This window comes from Mastomys coucha, unplaced genomic scaffold (genome assembly GCF_008632895.1).
Source record: "Mastomys coucha isolate ucsf_1 unplaced genomic scaffold, UCSF_Mcou_1 pScaffold1, whole genome shotgun sequence".
NCBI classification, from domain to species: domain Eukaryota; kingdom Metazoa; phylum Chordata; class Mammalia; order Rodentia; family Muridae; genus Mastomys; species Mastomys coucha.
In genome coordinates, this window is record NW_022196891.1 from 24739626 (window position 1) to 24757195 (window position 17570).

General features: G+C 41.2%; 1 protein-coding gene across 11 annotated transcripts in view; it reads left to right on the forward strand.

Moving 5' to 3' along the window:
* Positions 1–15667, forward strand: part of R3hdm1 (R3H domain containing 1) — a 137392-nt gene extending 121725 nt beyond the window's left edge. For 8 of the 11 annotated variants that reach the window (XM_031381070.1, XM_031381078.1, XM_031381062.1 and 5 more), the window contains 7 exons: positions 243–346; positions 1074–1246; positions 9329–9473; positions 13045–13127; positions 13527–13611; positions 14204–14561; positions 15067–15667. In XM_031381070.1, the coding sequence (XP_031236930.1) occupies positions 243–346; positions 1074–1246; positions 9329–9473; positions 13045–13127; positions 13527–13611; positions 14204–14561; positions 15067–15124 (1006 nt within the window). In that variant the 3' untranslated portion in view covers positions 15125–15667. Of the gene's footprint in view, positions 1–242; positions 347–1073; positions 1247–9328; positions 9474–13044; positions 13128–13526; positions 13612–14203 lie in introns of all 11 variants that reach the window. The other 3 variants (XM_031381081.1, XM_031381067.1, XM_031381074.1) reach the window with 1 other exon arrangement.
* Positions 15668–17570: the final 1903 nt, after the last annotated feature.

Consider the following 17570-nt stretch of genomic DNA (forward strand, 5'->3'; position numbering starts at 1 on the left):
TTGTAAAATTATCAGTGATAGGATTAGGAGATAAATTTCTAGTATCTCAGTACTGTGAATAAAAAGTGGTTTTTACTGAGTGATCACAATTCAGAGAATAATTAAATTAGGTTTGGCTCCTGCCAGCCAATCTAAAAAATATATTCTTTTAAATAAATTTGGATGAATGTTTATTTCAAAGACTGTTTGGTCATCTGTATCTCATTGTGCTGTTTTCTGTGTTTGGTTTTTTCTCCCTATAGCTCTGCAGTTGCTTACTTACAACATCCAGGGTCAGAACAAGGACAGTTTCCTCGAACCACGTCACCATGCAGCTCTCAACAGCTTCAAGGCCACCAGTGTGCAGGTATGCCTAGACGGCTGACTGGTTCTCAGCGACCTGGGTGGTGACTGCACTCCAGTGTCTCGCGTCCTATGTTGAGTGAGGTTGTCTCGTGCAGATCTCTCCTTCCTTTTCTAATACTAGGTTCATTCTTCTGCCTTCATTCTCCCCTATCTATGGAGTTAGTAGTCTTGTGGAACCTTTCCGAAGTAAGCCCTCTTGATTCTGTAGATTTTTCTGGGTAATTGAATAGGCCTAAGGCCTCAACTACTTTTTTTTTTTTTTTTTTTTTTTTTTTTTTTTTTTTTTTTTTTGCTAACACCTAGTGTATCTTCCTCCTACTGTAACAAAATCATGTAGCCAGTTGTTTACTGGACATCTCTACCCAGAAGTTTTAAAGGTATGTCAGACTCTCCGGGCAGAGGTGGCACATGCCACCACTGCCCAGCCAGCTTAATATTCTTGATGTATGGTAAGGTACATACTTACAAACTAAAAATTGGACCTCAGATATTACTCAGTGGGTACAAGCAGTAACCACGTAATCCTGACAGTCCAGGCTTGATCCATTTAATAACACAAGTTTTTTGTTTGTTTTTTAATGCAAAGTATAGTGGTGCACACTTTTAATACACCATTCAGGAAGCAGAGGCAGGCAGAGCTCTGAATTTGAACGAAGCCAAAATAAGACCCTGTCTCAGCCACCACCACCCCTGTTGTGTACCCACCAAATAATTATCCTGATTTCCAGCTATGCCACAGCAGCCGCCTGGTGGAGGAATGGTGATGATGCAGCTCAACCTACCAAATAATCCGCAGTCTCGGGCACACTCACCCCCACAGTGGAAACAGAACAAATACTACTGTGACCATCAAAGAGGACAGAAGTGTATGGAATTCAGCAATGTGGATAACATTGTCCAGGTAAGATAGTTTGTTTGTTACCTGTTTGTTCTTGAGTTGGGGTCTCACTGTGTAGTCCTGGCTAGCCTGGAAATCATGTTGATCTGCTTGTCTCTGCCTCCCTAAGATTAAAAGCATAAACCACTACTTGTAGCTTGGCTTGTTATTTAGAAAAATCATTTTCTCACATACTGTGATTGAACATTGAATTTGAAATCCTAAGAATAATAGGGATATTTGAACATTCTTTACATCCAGACATTTATATCAAGATTCAAATGTTATTTTCCAACCTTTAAAATAAGGTCTTTTGGGGCTGGAGAGATGGCTCAGCATTTAAGAGCACTGACTGCTCTTCTAGAGGTCCTGAGTTCAATTCCCAGCAACCACATGGTGGCTCACAACCATCTGTAATGGATCTGATGCCGTCTTCTGGTGTGTCTGAAGACAGCTACAGTGTACTCATATAAATATAATAAATAAAATCTTTAAAGAGAATTTTTTTTAAAAAAAAGTCTTTGTAGCCTTGGCTGGCCTCAACTCTTCTGTTTGTTTGTTTGTTTGTTTGTTTGTTTTTTGAGACAGGGTTTCTCTGTGTAGCCCCAGCTGTGCTGGAACTCACTCTGTAGACCAGGCTGGCCTCTAACTCAGAAATCCGCCTGCCTCTGCATCCCAAGTGCTGGGATTAAAGGCGTGCGCCACCACTGCCTGGCTCTTCAGACATTTTTTAATTCAAGTTTATTTTGGATATAAATAGGTTGATGAGAGCTGGAGAGATGGCTCAGTGGTTAAGAGCACTGACTGCTCTTCTAGAGGTCCTGAGTTCAATTCCCAGCAATCACATGGTGGCTCACAAACATCTGTAATGGGACTGGATGCGCTTTTCTGGTGTGTCTGAAAACAGCAACAGTGTACCCGCATACAATAAATAAATATTTAAACAAACAAATAGGTTGATGAATAACAATGAGGCACAGATTTGTACCTGTGTAATCCTAGTATGTAGGGAGGCTGAGGAAGGAAAAAGAGTTGAGGCCAGCTGGGCCGTGGTGGCGCATGCCTTTAATCCCAGCACTTGGGAGGCAGAGGCAGGCAGATTTCTGAGTTCGAGGCCAGCCTGGTCTACAGAGTGAGTTCCAGGACAGCCAGGGCTACACAGAGAAGCCCTGTCTCAAAAAAAAAAATCTGAAGAGAGCTGGGCATGCTAGTTCACAGCTTTTAATGTGTAGCATTCAGAAAGCTAAAGCAGAAGAATTTAAGTTTGGAAAAGAAAAAGAGTCAAACACCATATGTCTTTTTTTTTTTTTTTTTTTTTAAAGATTTATTTATTTCGGTCCTTTCTCTAACTCCTTCATTGGCGACCCTGTACTCATTTCAATGGATGGCTGTGAGCCTCTACTTCTATATTAGAAGGATACTGTCAGAGCCTCTCAGGAGACAGCTATTGCAGCCCCTTAGGAGGAACAACAATATGAACTAACTAGTACCCTCAGAGCTCCCAGGGCCTAAACCACCAACCAAAGAGTACACATGTGGGACTCATGGCTCCAGCAGCATGAGTATAGCAGAGCATGGCCAAGTCGGTCATCAATGGGAGGAGAGGCCCTTGACCCTGTGAAGGTTCTGTGCCTCAGTGTAGGGGAATGCCAGGGCCAGGAAGTGGGAGAGGGTGGGGTGGGGTACAGGGGGAGGGGGGAAGTAATAGGGATTTGTTCTTGTTGGTTTTGGGGGTTTGGGGGGGAGGGGAAACTGGGAAAGGAGAAATCATATGACATGTAAATAAAGAAAATATCTAATTAAAAATCCTTACAAAAGTCAAGATAAAAAAAAAGATTTATTTATTTATTATATACAAGTACACTGTAGCTGTTTTCAGATGCACTAGAAGATGGCATCAGATCTCATTATAGATGGTTGTGAGCCACTATGTGGTTGTTGGGAATTGAATTCAGGACCTCTGGAAGAGCAGTCAGTGTTCTTACCCGCTGAGCTATCTCTCCAGCCCCGCACCAGACGTCTTTATTACTGTTCTGTTGCTATGAAGAAAGACTATGACTAAGGCAGCTTAAAAAATAAATCATTTATTGGGACTCAGGGTTGCAGAGGGCTAGAGGCCATGATCATTATGGCAGGGAACATGATGGTAGACAGGCTTGGCACTGGAACAGTAGCTTGGACACATTCACAAGGACAAGGCAGACAGAAAGCTAACTGGCAATGGCATGGTGTTAGTTGCCTATAACCCCAGCACCTAGGAGCTGGCAGCAGGAAGATAAGGTGTACAAAGTTGTCCTTAGCTATATAGTGAGCATGACCTGATTATGTCTATACTTGTTCTTGTTGAAATCCTATCAACAAAAAAACAAGTGAAAATTATCAGCAGATGCTAAATACATTAGGTAAAAGTGTTAATGGGCCTTTGAAGTAGACAGATTAGGTATATGACTTTGAACCTAGATGAGCTGTACTCAATTGTCACAATCAGGAAAGATTGATCAACAAAACATTTACCTTTTAATGTGGTATGTGAAGAAGGATAGGCTCACGTCTTTTATCAGAGAGAGAAAGAAAAAGAAAAATTGAACCTAGTTCAGTAGTTATCTACACCTTTAATCCTAGCACTCTGCAGGCAGAGGCACACAGGCATCTGAGTTCAAATTCAGCTCAGTCTACTTAGAGAGTTCCAGGCCAGCTCAGGGCTAGGTATGTAATGAGACCTTGTCACAAAAAATAAAAAAATAAAACTTTTTTTAAGCCTAAATTTAATCAGTAGTCTAGGTTGGAGGCTTATTTATAGATGTAAAAAGAACAAATTATATGATATTAATAGGATGTTGAGAAATTATCCTTTCTGTAAAACATCTTTATCTTTTAACTGTTTATTTTATGTGTATTTATGTCTGTGCACTTGTATGCCTGATGCCCTTGGAAAGCAGAAGAAGGTGTCAGATAGCCAAAAACTAAAGTTACAGATGGTTGTGAATCACCATGTGCATGCTGGAAGTCAGATCCAGGTCCTCTAGAAATGCTGACAGTGTTCTTAATTGTTGAGCCATCTTCCCAGCCTACTTCGGATTTGGTGTTTTGGTTATTTGTTTAGCTTTTTATTGCTCAGTTGTGAATTTCATATCATGCACCAATCTCACTTATTTCCTCATCCTTTCCTGCCTGCCCGCTGGCCTTGTAACCTCCCCTCCAAAAGGAAAAAAAGAAATATCTCACTCTAGAAGCTGTAGTATGTGGCAGTGTGTCCCACAGTACACCCTTTTCTCCACACTTCTTTACTTGCAAATGTTCACTGCAATGGGTCTGGTTCCAGGCCTCTGCCTTCTGCCACACCACCAATACTGGATCCTCACCAGGATTCCTCTCGGATATTCTGTTGTTGCCCTGGGTAAGACTGACCACTGATTTTGATATTACAGGTTTTCTTTCTTTCTCTGTTTTCCTAAACATTTTCCATTTCCCTCCCTCCAACTCTGCTTCCTTGTCCCTCTCACTCCCCTTCTTCACATCTCCTCACATTCTCTAATTATGATTAAGTATATCCCAGACGGCTCCTCTGTAGAAGCAGTAGTGTTCTTACCTGCTGAGCCAACTCTTCAGCCAACCCACTACTCTTTTTGCTGGTGTTCATATTTTCTCCAAGCCCTTCAGGCTCATATTTAATATGTGATATTTCGAGCCTTCTTGTTACGGGCACTTTAAATTTTTCTCTTGGAACTGTTTTTTTATTATGTCCTGCAAATTTTGATGTGTTGTGTTTTTATTTTCATTCAATTCTTGAAATTTTTAGACACTTTCTTGATTTCTTCTTTAACCCAGTTTTCATTCACTAGTGGGTTTAGTTTCTGTGAGTTTGTGTATGTTCTGGAGTTTCTGTTGCTTTTGATCCCAGCTTTATTCCTTTGTAGTCTGGTAGATCACTGGATGTTATTTCAACTTTTCTAAATTTGTTGAGACTTTCTGTCAATATGTGACCATTCTGGGAGAAAGTTCCAGTGGCTACTAAAAAGAAAGTATGTTTTTTAATGTTTGAATGGAAGATTTTGTAGATGCATGTGATCTATAATATTTAACTACAGAGTTTTATTTAACTTTTGTCTGGATGACCTGTTGATTGGTGAGAGTAAGGTATTAACTCACTATCACTGTGTTGGAATCAGTCTGTGATTTGGATCTAATAGTATCTCTTAGGAAATCAAGTTCCCCTGTGTTTGGTGCATAAATGTTTAGAATTGTCATCTTCTGATGAGTTTTTCCTTTAATGACTATGAAAGTCCTAACCTACTAGATATGATTTGAAGTCTTTTTTGTCAGATATTAGAATAGCTATACCTTCTTGTTGCTTATTTCCATCCTACACCCTAAGTTGGTATCTGTTGTTTCTGGAGACAACAAAAAGAAAAAAGTGGGTCCTGTTTTCTAATCCAGTCTGTTAGACTCTGTCTTTTTATTGAGGAATTGATACTAAGAGTTCAGGAAGTGGTGATAACACATCTTTAATCCCAACACTCAAGAGGGCAAGGGACAACAGATCCCTGTGAGTTTTGAGGGTAGCCTGGTCTACAGAGCAACTTCCAAGACAGCCAGCACTATGCAGAAAAATCCTGTCTCAAAAAAAACAAAATGAATGAATGAGTAAATAAATGCAGATAGATACTGAGAGTTACTAATAAACAGTAGTTATTAATTTCTGTTATTTTGTGGTGGCGGTATTCCTTTTCTTTATTATTATTTATTCATTTGCATCCCAAATGCTGCCCATCCCTGGTCTCCCTTGCAGAGTTCCTTCCTCTATCCGCCCTCCCCTTTCCCTCCTGAGAGGATGCCGCCCCTCCTATATTCTCCCCACCCTGGTGCATCAAGTCCTTCAGGACTAGGAATCCTCTCCCACTGCCAGACCAGGCAGCCACTACAACTTATGTGCCAAGGGCCTTAGACCAGCCCGTGTGATTTTTGGTTGGTGGCTAAGTCTCTGGGAGCTCCCAGGGTTCCAGGTTAGCTGACACTGTTGGTCTTACAGTGGGTTTGCTGTTTCCTTGGAGTCCTTCTTAGACTTCTTTGGTTAACAACTCTTATGGAATTATTTATTACTTGTGCCATCTCATGTATGTTAATCTTCTCTTCAGACTGAAATATCCCTCTAGTATCCTCTGTAGATCAGGGGCTATTCTCATGGGCCTGCCATTACATGTAACTTGGTCTTTTTCTCTTATAATATCCTTCATTTGTTTTGAAAGAGGTTCTTATTACTATGTAGTTGCTGATCTGGAACTTAAAATATATCCAGGCTGGCCTTAAATTTTTTTTCTATCTCTGCCTCTATAAAGTGCTAATATTTATTATAAGCACCATACCTAAACATGGTTTTTCCTTTTAATTTTTTAAAGATTTATTTGATTGTATATGTATGAGTAGTATTATGAGTACTTTGCCTATGTGTGTGTATGTACCACACACAGTTCAGAGGAGGATGTTGTATTTCCTAGAGCTGGAGTTACAGATGGTGGTAAACCATCATGTGGATGGGAACCAAACCTGGGTCTTCTGCACAAGTACCAAATACTCTTAACTACTGAGCCATTTGTCAGACCCATGCTGAGACCGGAGGAGTGCCAGAGAGGGGTGAAGGGGTGAAGTGCTCAGTATTAAGAGCACTGACTACTCTTCCAGAGGTCCTGAGTTCAATTCCCAGCAGCCACATGGTGGCTCACAGCTATTGTACTGGGATCCAGTGTCCTCTTCTGGTGTGTCTGAAGACAGCGACTCTGTACTCACATACATATTTTAAGTGTCTGTGATAAAACAGCTGAATAAAACAGACAGTTTATTTGATTTGGTGTCTTACAATTGTGTGTGTGTGTCTGTGTGTCTTTGTGTGTCTGTGGGAATCGGATCCAGAGCCTCATGCATTTGGGCATATACTTTGGCACTGAGCAAAACCCTGATTTTAAAGTACTTCCTATTTTAAATTGGGAAAGTTCAGTGAAGCATAACTTAAACTGTTTACAGATACATCTAGTGCTCTTAAGAGCTTCTGGGTTGTAGAATAAATTGGTACAACTCTTTCTAGAATGCCAGTTGGTGACATTTTTCCCGTTTTCCAAAACATACAAGGTATAAAACCTGAATCACAAATCCACTTTTGAAATTTTGTCCAGAAAAACCAAGCCATTCACAGTGGTAATACATGCCTGTAATTTCAGATCTTAGGATGGTAAGGGAAGATAATCATGAGTTCAAAGCCAACCTGGGTTTGAGCCCCCATCTCAATGGGAAAAAAAAACAAAAGTCAAAACAATCCTTCTTCAAAATGATGTGTAGAATCAGGTCTTCTAAGACATCAGAGTTCTGAAAAGAAGTTGTACCAGATAAAATAGGGCTGAAGCCCCACAACAGCTCTGACTCAGCAGTTCTGATTCTAGTCTGAATTCCAGAAGGAATGGGATGTTACTGCCTTTCTTCCATTCCAAAGGAAATTGTTGAGACATTTGTCAGAATTGAAAGAACTCTGTAGTTTGGGTGATAGTGTTACACTATTGATGTCTTATGTTTTGATGATTCATCAGTTAAGAACACTAGCTACTCTTCCAGACGACCTGGATTGGATTCCTAGCGCCTACATGGCAGCTCATAACCGTCTATAACTCCAGTTCTGAGGGGCCCGATGCCCTCTTCTGACCTCCATAGGCACCTGGCATGCACATAGTACCATATGGCCCAAACACCCAGTTACATAAAATAAAAAAATAGAAAAAGTCATTGTTTTTAGGGAATAGACACTAATTAATTTCTCCTAAAGGAGTATTATGGACTGCTCACTCAAATTATTTTCAGGGAAAAAAATGGTAACATGCATATGTTGTGTACCACAGCATGATTTCAGTCAGCAGTGTCCAACACTGGCTGAGAGTGCAATGGGCAGCTTTGTATGTGGTTCCACAGTAGACACCTAGGTTAGTGTGATTGAGGCCCTAGATTCAGTCCAGTATTGCCCCCAAAGAAACATTTATAATGGAACTGAGAAATCCGTGTGACCTAGCACCATTGTAGTGATTTCAAGTACAATCGAATGCTGACATTATACCCCAATGGTATAATGACATATTTATCAAAAGACTCTCATATCATGAAGTCATATAATTGTATATACAGGAAAAGAGAAAGTAAATGAATATAATTAAGATACAACCTAAATGTGGTGGTCCATGCTTGGAAACAGCACAAAAGAGGCAAAGTTGGGAACATAGCAATGAGTTTGAGGCAAACCTAGTCTATATACTGAATTTGTGGCTAGCCAGGGCTACACAATAAGACTGCTAAGGGGGCTGGTGAGATGGCTCAGTGGGTAAGAGCATCCCCCCCCCAACTGCTCTTCCAAAGGTTGTGAGTTCAAATCCCAGCAACCACATGGTGGTTCACAACCACTTGTAATGAAATCTGATGCCCTCTTCTGGTGGTCTGAAGACAGCTACAGTGTACTCATTTGTAATAATAAATCTTTAAAAAAAAAAATAGGACTGTCAAAAAGAAAAGAAAACATTAGCACCATATAGGAAATATAGTCTCTATTGTGACTGTTTTCTTGCCCCCCCACCCCTGAGACAGGGTTTCTCTGTGTAGCCCTGGCTGTCCTGGAACTCACTCTATAGATCAGGCTGGCCTCGAACTCAGAAATTTGCCTGCCTCTGCCTCCCAAGTGCTGGGATTAAAGGCATGCGCCAGCACTGCCCCGCTTGTGACTATTTTCAAAGGATGAAATTAATTTAAATGAAATTTTATAAACATTTGGTTTAGAAAAAAATGAGATAGGGAAGTATTCTTCTTGCAAAAGCAGCAGCATTATTGCCAAGTTACAAAGGAGATTTCAAAAATATAGTCTGTTCTCATTTTTATAGTAATGATGTGTGAGTGCATATTCATTATTCATAATGTCTGTAACTTTTTTGTTTGTTTTTTGTTTTGTTTGTTTGCTTGATGACTGTAACTTTTTAACAAGTATCAATTTATAATTCAGTGAATAATAAATTGTTTCCAAAAGGGAATTTTCCAAAAGCCTGCCCCAGGTGTGACCTAGTCTCCCCTCTCCTGTGATTGCAGCACAGCCCGCAACTCAGCAGCCCCATCCTTTCTCCAGTGCAGTCACCAGCACCAGCTCAGCTGTCCACCCTAAAGACCATCCGCCCCTCGGGACCACCGCTTTCCATCATGTCCCAGTTTGCTAGACCTTTCGTTCCTGGACAGGGTAAGTGTTCATGAAACTGGTCATAGCTTCAGAGAACTATAAACCACCCTGATGGCACCCATCACTCTTCTTTGTGTAACTGCATCCATTTATTTATTTTGTCTGCGTGTGTGTATACATGTGAAAGTCAGAGGACAGCTTTCAGGAGTTGGTTTTCTCCTTCTACCATATTAGTTCCAGGGATAAACTCATGTTGTCAGGCTTGGTGCTAGTGCTTAATTAGGAATTAATCAGGACATCTGGAGTTAAATTCACAGCAAGTACATGGTAGCTCACAACCATCTATAATGGATTTGATTTCTTCTTCTGGTGTGTCTGAACACAGTGTATGATAAAGAAATGAATCTTTTTTTCTTTTTTGGTTTTTTTCGAGACAGGGTTTCTCTGTGTAGCCCTGGCTGTCCTGGAACTCACTCTGTAGACCAGGCTGGCCTGGAAGTCAGAAACCTGCCTGCCTCTGCTTCCCAAATGCTGGGATTAAAGGCATGTGCCACCACTGCCCGGCTCAAGAAATTGAATCTTTACAAGAAAAAAAAAGAGAACAAGAATGAGTTGCTATTTTATGCCCACTGGAATAACTGTGACCAAAAAGATTGTCAACACCAAAAGTTGGAGATTCAGAGAAGCAAGTAAATACACATTGGTGGTAAGAATATAAAAGAATAAAGACATTTTGGAGAAAGTAGAAGAGGTTTCTTATTAATCTCTTGCCACATAGTCTGGCCATTCCACTCCTAGCTGGAAGAAACTTAATTGTATTCACAGACCTAATCAAGAACACTTACAGAAACTTTAGCTCAAACTGGACATGATTACATTATATATCACCCAGAATATATTATACATATAAAAATACCATCTGTCTTGTGAAGTACATAGTAATAAGTGAACAAAGCAAGCTACATATATAAAATAAATTTGCTTTAAACAGAAATCCAGGCACTTAGGAAGGTGTACTACATGATTTTAATTATATTGAAATTTGCCTACAGCAAGTTCATCCAATCTGTAAATTACAAATGAGAAAGTGTTAGAAATGAGATGTAGAAGTAAATGGCTAGGAAACAGACGGTAACTCTCTGAAGAATGCACGTACCCTTGGCTCTTTTTGTAGGCATTGTTACATAAATATACTACTGTCAGAATCCATCAAACACAACCCTTCAAATAACCATTTTTATTGTATGATAAGTCTATCTCACTTTTTGAAAGAGTGATACAGCAAAAATGAGCACACATGTATAATATAACAGATTTAAAATATACACACCAAAATATAGAGGTGATAAAATTACCAGGATGACTTATATTTTCCCCCCTTATAAAACCAAAATATTTTATTACTGTTTTATGAGTATGGATGTGAACTTAATGTATATCTACTATGAAATTTTCTATATGTATTTAATACTTACAAATTTATTTATATATTTAGTTCTATTTCATTTATATGTGTCTTTTGCCTACATGTCTATCTGTGTACCACATAGGTCTGTGGTGACTGTGAAGGCCAGAAGAGGGAGTCAGATCCCTTAGAAGTGAAGTTACAGATCAGTGTGAGCCATCATGAGGTGCTGGGAATTGAACCCAGGCCCTCTGAAAGAGCAGCCAGTTCTGTTAACTGCTGAGTTATCTTTCCAGCCCCTGTCTTTTGTTTGTTTGTTTTCTGTCTCTTGTTTGTTTTGTTGGGTTTTTTTTTGTTTGTTTTATCTCCTATTTAATGTACGTTGGTGTTTTGCCTGCATATGTATACCTGTATGAGGGTATCATCCCCTGGATTGAATTGACAGACAGTTACGAGCTGTGATATGGGTGCTGGGAATTGAATCTAGGTCCTCTGGAAGAAAAACTAGTGCTTGTTACCTCTGAACCATCTCTCCTGCCCTGTCAGCCCCTAGTTTTGTTTTGTTATTTATTTATTTTATTCATTTATTTATTGGTATGTTTGTTTTGTCTTTCAAGACAGTTTCTCTGTGGCTGTCCTAGAACTTATTCTCTAGATCAACTGACCTTGAACTCAGTGATCTGCCTGCCTTTGCCTCCCAAGTGCTTGGATTAAAGGTACGTGCCACTACTACCCAGCTTAAAAAAAAAACAAATAGTACAGGGACATGGCTGAAAAGTGGGTGGAAAGATAGCTAAATGATTAAGAGCACAGACTGCTCTTCCAGAGTATTTGAGTATAGTTCTAAACCAAACAGCTCAAAACTGCCTATCATTTTACTTGCATTTTACTGGTTTCTTGAGACACCTCCTCTCCTGTGTACATGCCCACACACATACACACATGCACATAATTAAATTTTTTTAAAAAAAATCTTAAGTGAAGGGCTGGCAAATGGCTTCATTTATAAGGATACTTGACTTGTTGCAAAGCCTGACAACCTGAGTTTAATTCCCAGGATAGACTGTTATGGTAGAAGGAAAGAACTGACTCCTAAAGATTGTCCTCTGATCTCCACATTTGTTTTATGAAAAGTGCATGCCCACACATACAGTAAATAATAAATAGATGGACTTTGTTTTTAAGTAAACAATGGGGCTAGAGAGATGGCTAATTAGTTAAGAGGCGCTCTTATTGAGGACCTGAATTTAGTTCCCAGCACCCATAATGGGCAGCTCTTAACCTCCTGTAACTCCAGCTTAGGGGATATACCACCCTCTTCCAGCCCTCTTGGGCATCTACACTCCTGTTCACAGAGAGACACACACAGAACTAAAAAATAACTTGGCCATTTGTAAACCCAACTCTTGGGAGGCAAAAGCAGTCAGATTTCTTTGAGCTTAGTCTACATAAGAATACAATATATGAGCTGGGCAGTGGTGGCACACGCCTTTAATCCCACCACTTGGGAGGCAGAAGCAAGCAGATTTCTGAGTTCAAGGCCAGCCTGGTCTATACAGAGAAACCCTGTCTCAAAAAGCCAAAAAAAAAAAAAAAAAAAAAAAAAAAAAGAAGAAGAAGAAAAAGAATACAATATAGGTTCTCTATCCCTTTCCCTATTCTGTCCCTACCATTCAACCCCTTTTTCACAATTCTGTTGGCAGTATTTCACCTTTCAGAATTTTATACTGACCCTTTAAAGAATTTAAGGAACTTTTTCCATTTAAGAATAAATGGAAAGGAAGGGGGAGGGAGGGAGAGGGAGGGGGGGGGCAAGCCAGCCAAGTGGTAGTAGTGCACACCTTTAACTCCAGCACTAGAAAGGCTGGGGCGGGCATATCTCTGTGAGTTTAAAGCCAGCCAGGTCTTTGGCTGAGATGGCTCCGAAGTTAAAGGAACTTACTACCAATCTAAAGACCCTAAGTTCAACCGCCAGAACCCACGTGGTAGAAGGAGAAAACAAATGTCCACAGGTTGTCCTCTGCTTCCACACATCTACAATTTATTTTGCATGCACACAGATACAAACACACAAATAACAGTTTTTAAAACATCTATTACCTTGGTTTGTTTCCCACCAAACATGTTTTCTATGTTTATCTTCTTTCTGAACAGTTTAGCAAACTCTGGTAAGTACATTACAGCCAAGAAGAGGGAACCATGAAAAGTGTTTTTAATGACTTTCAGGAGATGCCAGGTATCCGCTGCTTGGCCAGCCCCTGCAGTACAACCCTCCTACTCTTCTGCATGGACACATTCCACATCAACAGGTACGACAGGCAGTTCCTACTCCACAGGCTTTGTTGCTGAACACCCCAACTCTTTCTGAAGATATCAGAGGTGCTGGAGCCAACCGCTAATGCTTGCTAGCACTGGCCTGGCACAGGGCAGAGCAAGGGACAAGGTTGCATCCAGTTGTCTGTTTAGTACTTTGTTACTGATTCCAGAAAATGAGGGTAGCTACAGGCACAGCACCTTTACTTACGAAAGACAGTCTGCAGGGAATGTCCTAGTGAGTGCCAAAATAACAAAGTGTCCACTATTACAACGCACAATCCAGCCTGACACTGGTTTAATTTCTGCTCAAGTACAAAACCCAAAGTTTATTTGTTTAGGTGCTATATTTTCAGATATTACAACTTAGTTTGCAACTGTTCCTGCTTTTCTAGGGTCAGTCTGGCAGCAGGCATGGAAACCGAGGACGTAGACAAGCTAAGAAAGCTGCATCCACAGACCTTGGAGCAGGAGAGGCAGGTATGTCTGTAGATATAGATCTGAATACTCATTCTACCACACCACAAAAATGGGCTCCATTCTTCTAGAGTTCTTAAAAACAAAAGTCCCTAGGAATTACTGTCTGTACCTTCAGGGTCTTAGATATGATATGAGAGTGTATATAGTAAGTAAGGTCTTAGCCAGTAGCTTTTAGAGCAATAAAGAGGGTCACAAGGTTAAACATGCCCGACAGCAAGTAGAGAAAGGTGTCCTACTCACCAGTGGAAGGCAGACAGAGGAGGTTGTCTTTCTGTGGTGTGGTGGTTTGCCTTTATACTTCAATTCTGCTTAACAGCCTTGGGTCGCAAGGCTGGGTACTGTTACCTTTAGTTCACATTAGAAAGTAGAAATTTTGCCTGAGATGCCCTGGTCTAGAGAAAGCCACTGCTTAGTCAACACAGAAAGCCTGAGATTGGGAGCTCTGCACTTGATGCTGAATTGGAGTGACCTTAAAGAGTAACTGTGCTGTGAGGTTATGTGTCAGAGCGTTGTTCCGTGTCATGTGGGGCAGCAATAGTTGGTCCAACGTCTCTGGTGATGGGCATTAACTCTTTCACCTTTTTCATGCTAGTTGTCGGCAAGGTCTTGGAAATCACAGAACTACCAGACGGAATAACTCGAATGGAAGCTGAGAAGCTTTTTGGGGAACTCTTTAAAATTGGCGCCAAGATCCGATGGCTCCGGGACCCCCAGTCTCAGCCCCAGCTACGTCGTCATCCTCTCTGCTGTGGTAGTGGGGATAACACAGTCAACCCCGAGCGCTCTAAGCCCAGTGACCTGGCCTCTACGTACACTGTCCTAGCTACGTTCCCCTCCATTTCAGCTGCACAGAGTGCACTGAAGAAGCAGATCCATTCAGTGAACAAGTTTAAGCTGAGAATGAGCAAGAAGCACTACGATTTCCACATTTTGGAAAGGGCAAGTTCTCAGTAAGCCAGCCGCTACCTTTGGACCCTCACTCTATAACTCCCTGCCCTCTCCCATCTGATTGGCTTGTTAAGTGGAGCGGATGTAATATAGAGACTCCTGGATGTTTGGCCATATGTTACAGCTTTTGGAAGAAAGCCCAGGGACCCAGTACAGGGAGGGGAGACACCCATTTCACCGCAGCGACTATAGGAATCCACACAGGAATGATGCAGGGTACAGGGAGGGGAGATACCCATTTCACCGCAGCAACTAGGAGTCCACACAGGAATGATGCACAGTACAGGGAGGGGAGACACCCATTTCACCGCAGCGACTAGGAGTCCACACAGGAATGATGCAGAGTTAGCAGCGTTTCTAAGGAAATGCTGTTCAGATGCCTCCTAACTTTTATAGTTATTTTGTTTTATATTTCTGAATTCTTGTATCAGATCCAAAGCTCTATTGTACAGCAAATTATTCTTCAAAGTGATTATAACCAGTTGCAACCTGTATTTCTTTTTGCAGCCAGCACAGTGTGAACCAACTCAGACTTTGGGAGAAAAAGAATGCAGGAGTGGAATAACCAAGTCAAAACCATGTCAAAACTATCCTCTGGGGGTGCTGAGGGTGCTAAGGAGACCCACAAATAAACAATTACTCCTCCACTGAATTGCTAAACACAGAAAAATTTCCAGGAAATCCAGAACTCCCCGACAGGGTCCTTCTTTCTTCATTTATGTAGTATGGCCGTTAAGTGTAAGGTAAATTATGTTCTCAATGCCTCTTAATCAAACCACTTAGGTTAAAAAGAAATAGGAATCATCCTAGGCAGGAAAATTATTCCACTTTTTTTTAAGTGTCCTTCCAATAACTAAATGCCACTCATCAGCATTGTCCTCTTTGGAAATTTTGTCTCCCGAGGAAATGCATTTGACGAGTGCTGAAAACTTCTTAAGTGGTTTAAATTTTGTTTTCATTGTTTGCAGCGGATTACTGGACATCAAAGATTCATTGCACTTATGAACAAGGAACCTTATTTTCAATTTCTGTGTAATTTTGCAAGGCTGTACAATGTGCTGATGCAAGCCTTTTTCAGTTCAAGAGAATAAATGTTTACAAATGTAGACCCACTTTGTCTTTTTTAAATTAGATGCATCCTTAGGGACTGGCGAGGTGGCACATTGGGTGAAAGCACTTGATGCATATCAATCCCTAAAATCCACTAACAGAAGGACAGATCCCGCCACACAGACTTCTCCTATGACCACAGTGTGCTTTCCCATGGTGCACAGTAGTAAGAGGAAATAATTAGCATCCTCACTCACCACAGAACAGAATCTGATCTCCCCTTCAGGCTAAGGAAAGTTTTTTTCCTGATCCTAATATGGAGGAACTGTGGCCTATGACCACAGAGGAAATAGACCTCAGAATAAAAACCTCATTGGTCCTGCGGGCTTGCTGTATGTGAAGGCAGCACATTCTACACTACTTCCCAAAACAGCTGAGTTGAAGTCTCCACACCAGCCACAGAAAAATGCCAAGGTCAGACCTCAGCAGAGGCTCTGCAGAAGGTCTCTGTGGAAACGGTCTGAGCCCTGGCTGCATCCCAGCAGTCTTCATGGTCTAGTACCCAGCTAACCACCAGTGGCCCCATGTCTGGGATTCTTGAAGCCTTGAGATCTGACACTGAAAGAAACCCTCACATTCAACTCTTCAGTCTTCACCAGTAAAAAATACTGCAGCTGCCTGCTTGCATGCTTGGTTTGGGTTGGGGTTTTGGTTTTTGTAAGATAGGGTTACTCTGTGTAGCCATGGCTGTCCTGACTCACTCTGTAGACCACTCTGACCTCAAACAGAGGTGCCCTTTCCTTTGCCTCCCAAATGCTAAGATGGTGGTGCATGCACCGCTACTGCCTGGCTGCAGCTGTATTTCAATACCCCAGCTCCGTCACCTCAGGCACCATAGTACATGTTTCTGACTTATTTCCAAACCAATTCATTTTGAATTGATTTTTTTTTCCTGGCATAGAAATAGGAATGGCATAAGGGAATGACAGAAAACCCTGAGTCAGAAGGCAAAAAAGTGATCAAAGTAGTTCTTTATGAATGGAGAAGAGAAACACTAAAGTAGATAAAATTATTAGCCAAGTAAAGTTTCAGTTCTCTTATTACTTAACAAGATTCTTTTTTTAATGTATTTATTTTATTTATTGTATGTAAGTACACTGTAGCTGTCTTCAGACACATCAGAAAAGGGCATCAGATCTCATTACCGATGGTTGTGAGCCACCATATGGCTGCTAGAATTTGAACTCAGTACCTTTGGAAGAGCAGTCTCGGTGCTCTTACCCGCTGAGCCATCTCACCAGCCCCGACAAGTTGAATTCTTTAAAGCAAGCCTTAAACCACGTGTTGGTAGTGAATGTCTGTAATCACAGCACTTGGGATCCCCAGCACCACATAAACCAGGTGTGATGGTACACACATATAATTGCAGCATTGAAAGGTGGAAGCAGAAGAATGAGAAGGTTACCTTTGGCAAGTTGGGAGACAGACTAAGCTATGTGAGACCCTGGAATTGTTGCTGGTCTGGCTTGGAACAAGTCTGTTATGATCAAAAAAGGAGGTAGAGGGGCGGGGTTTGCTCATTCTGAAGAAAAAAGAGAAAGGTGGTCACCAAGTAAAGCCTCCCTAGCCTTGAGAGCAACCCCCCTCAGGAAGACTGAAATACAGGAGTCACAAGGCAAAAGAATGGGTGAACACTCCTAACCTCTGTATATACATTTCACTTGAGACTGAAAATAATTCAAGCCAGGCGTGGTGGCTCAGGCCTCAGCTCTCAGGAGACAGGCATGATGGTGATCAAAAAAGATCTATTACTAGCCTGGTCTAAGACTGTCTCAAATAAAAATAATAAAATAATAATCCTGGACTAGCATCAATTAAAGGCACCTACCAGCGGGGCTGTGGTGGCGCATGCCTTTAATCCCAGCACTTGGGAGGCAGAGGCAGGCAGATTTCTGAGTTCG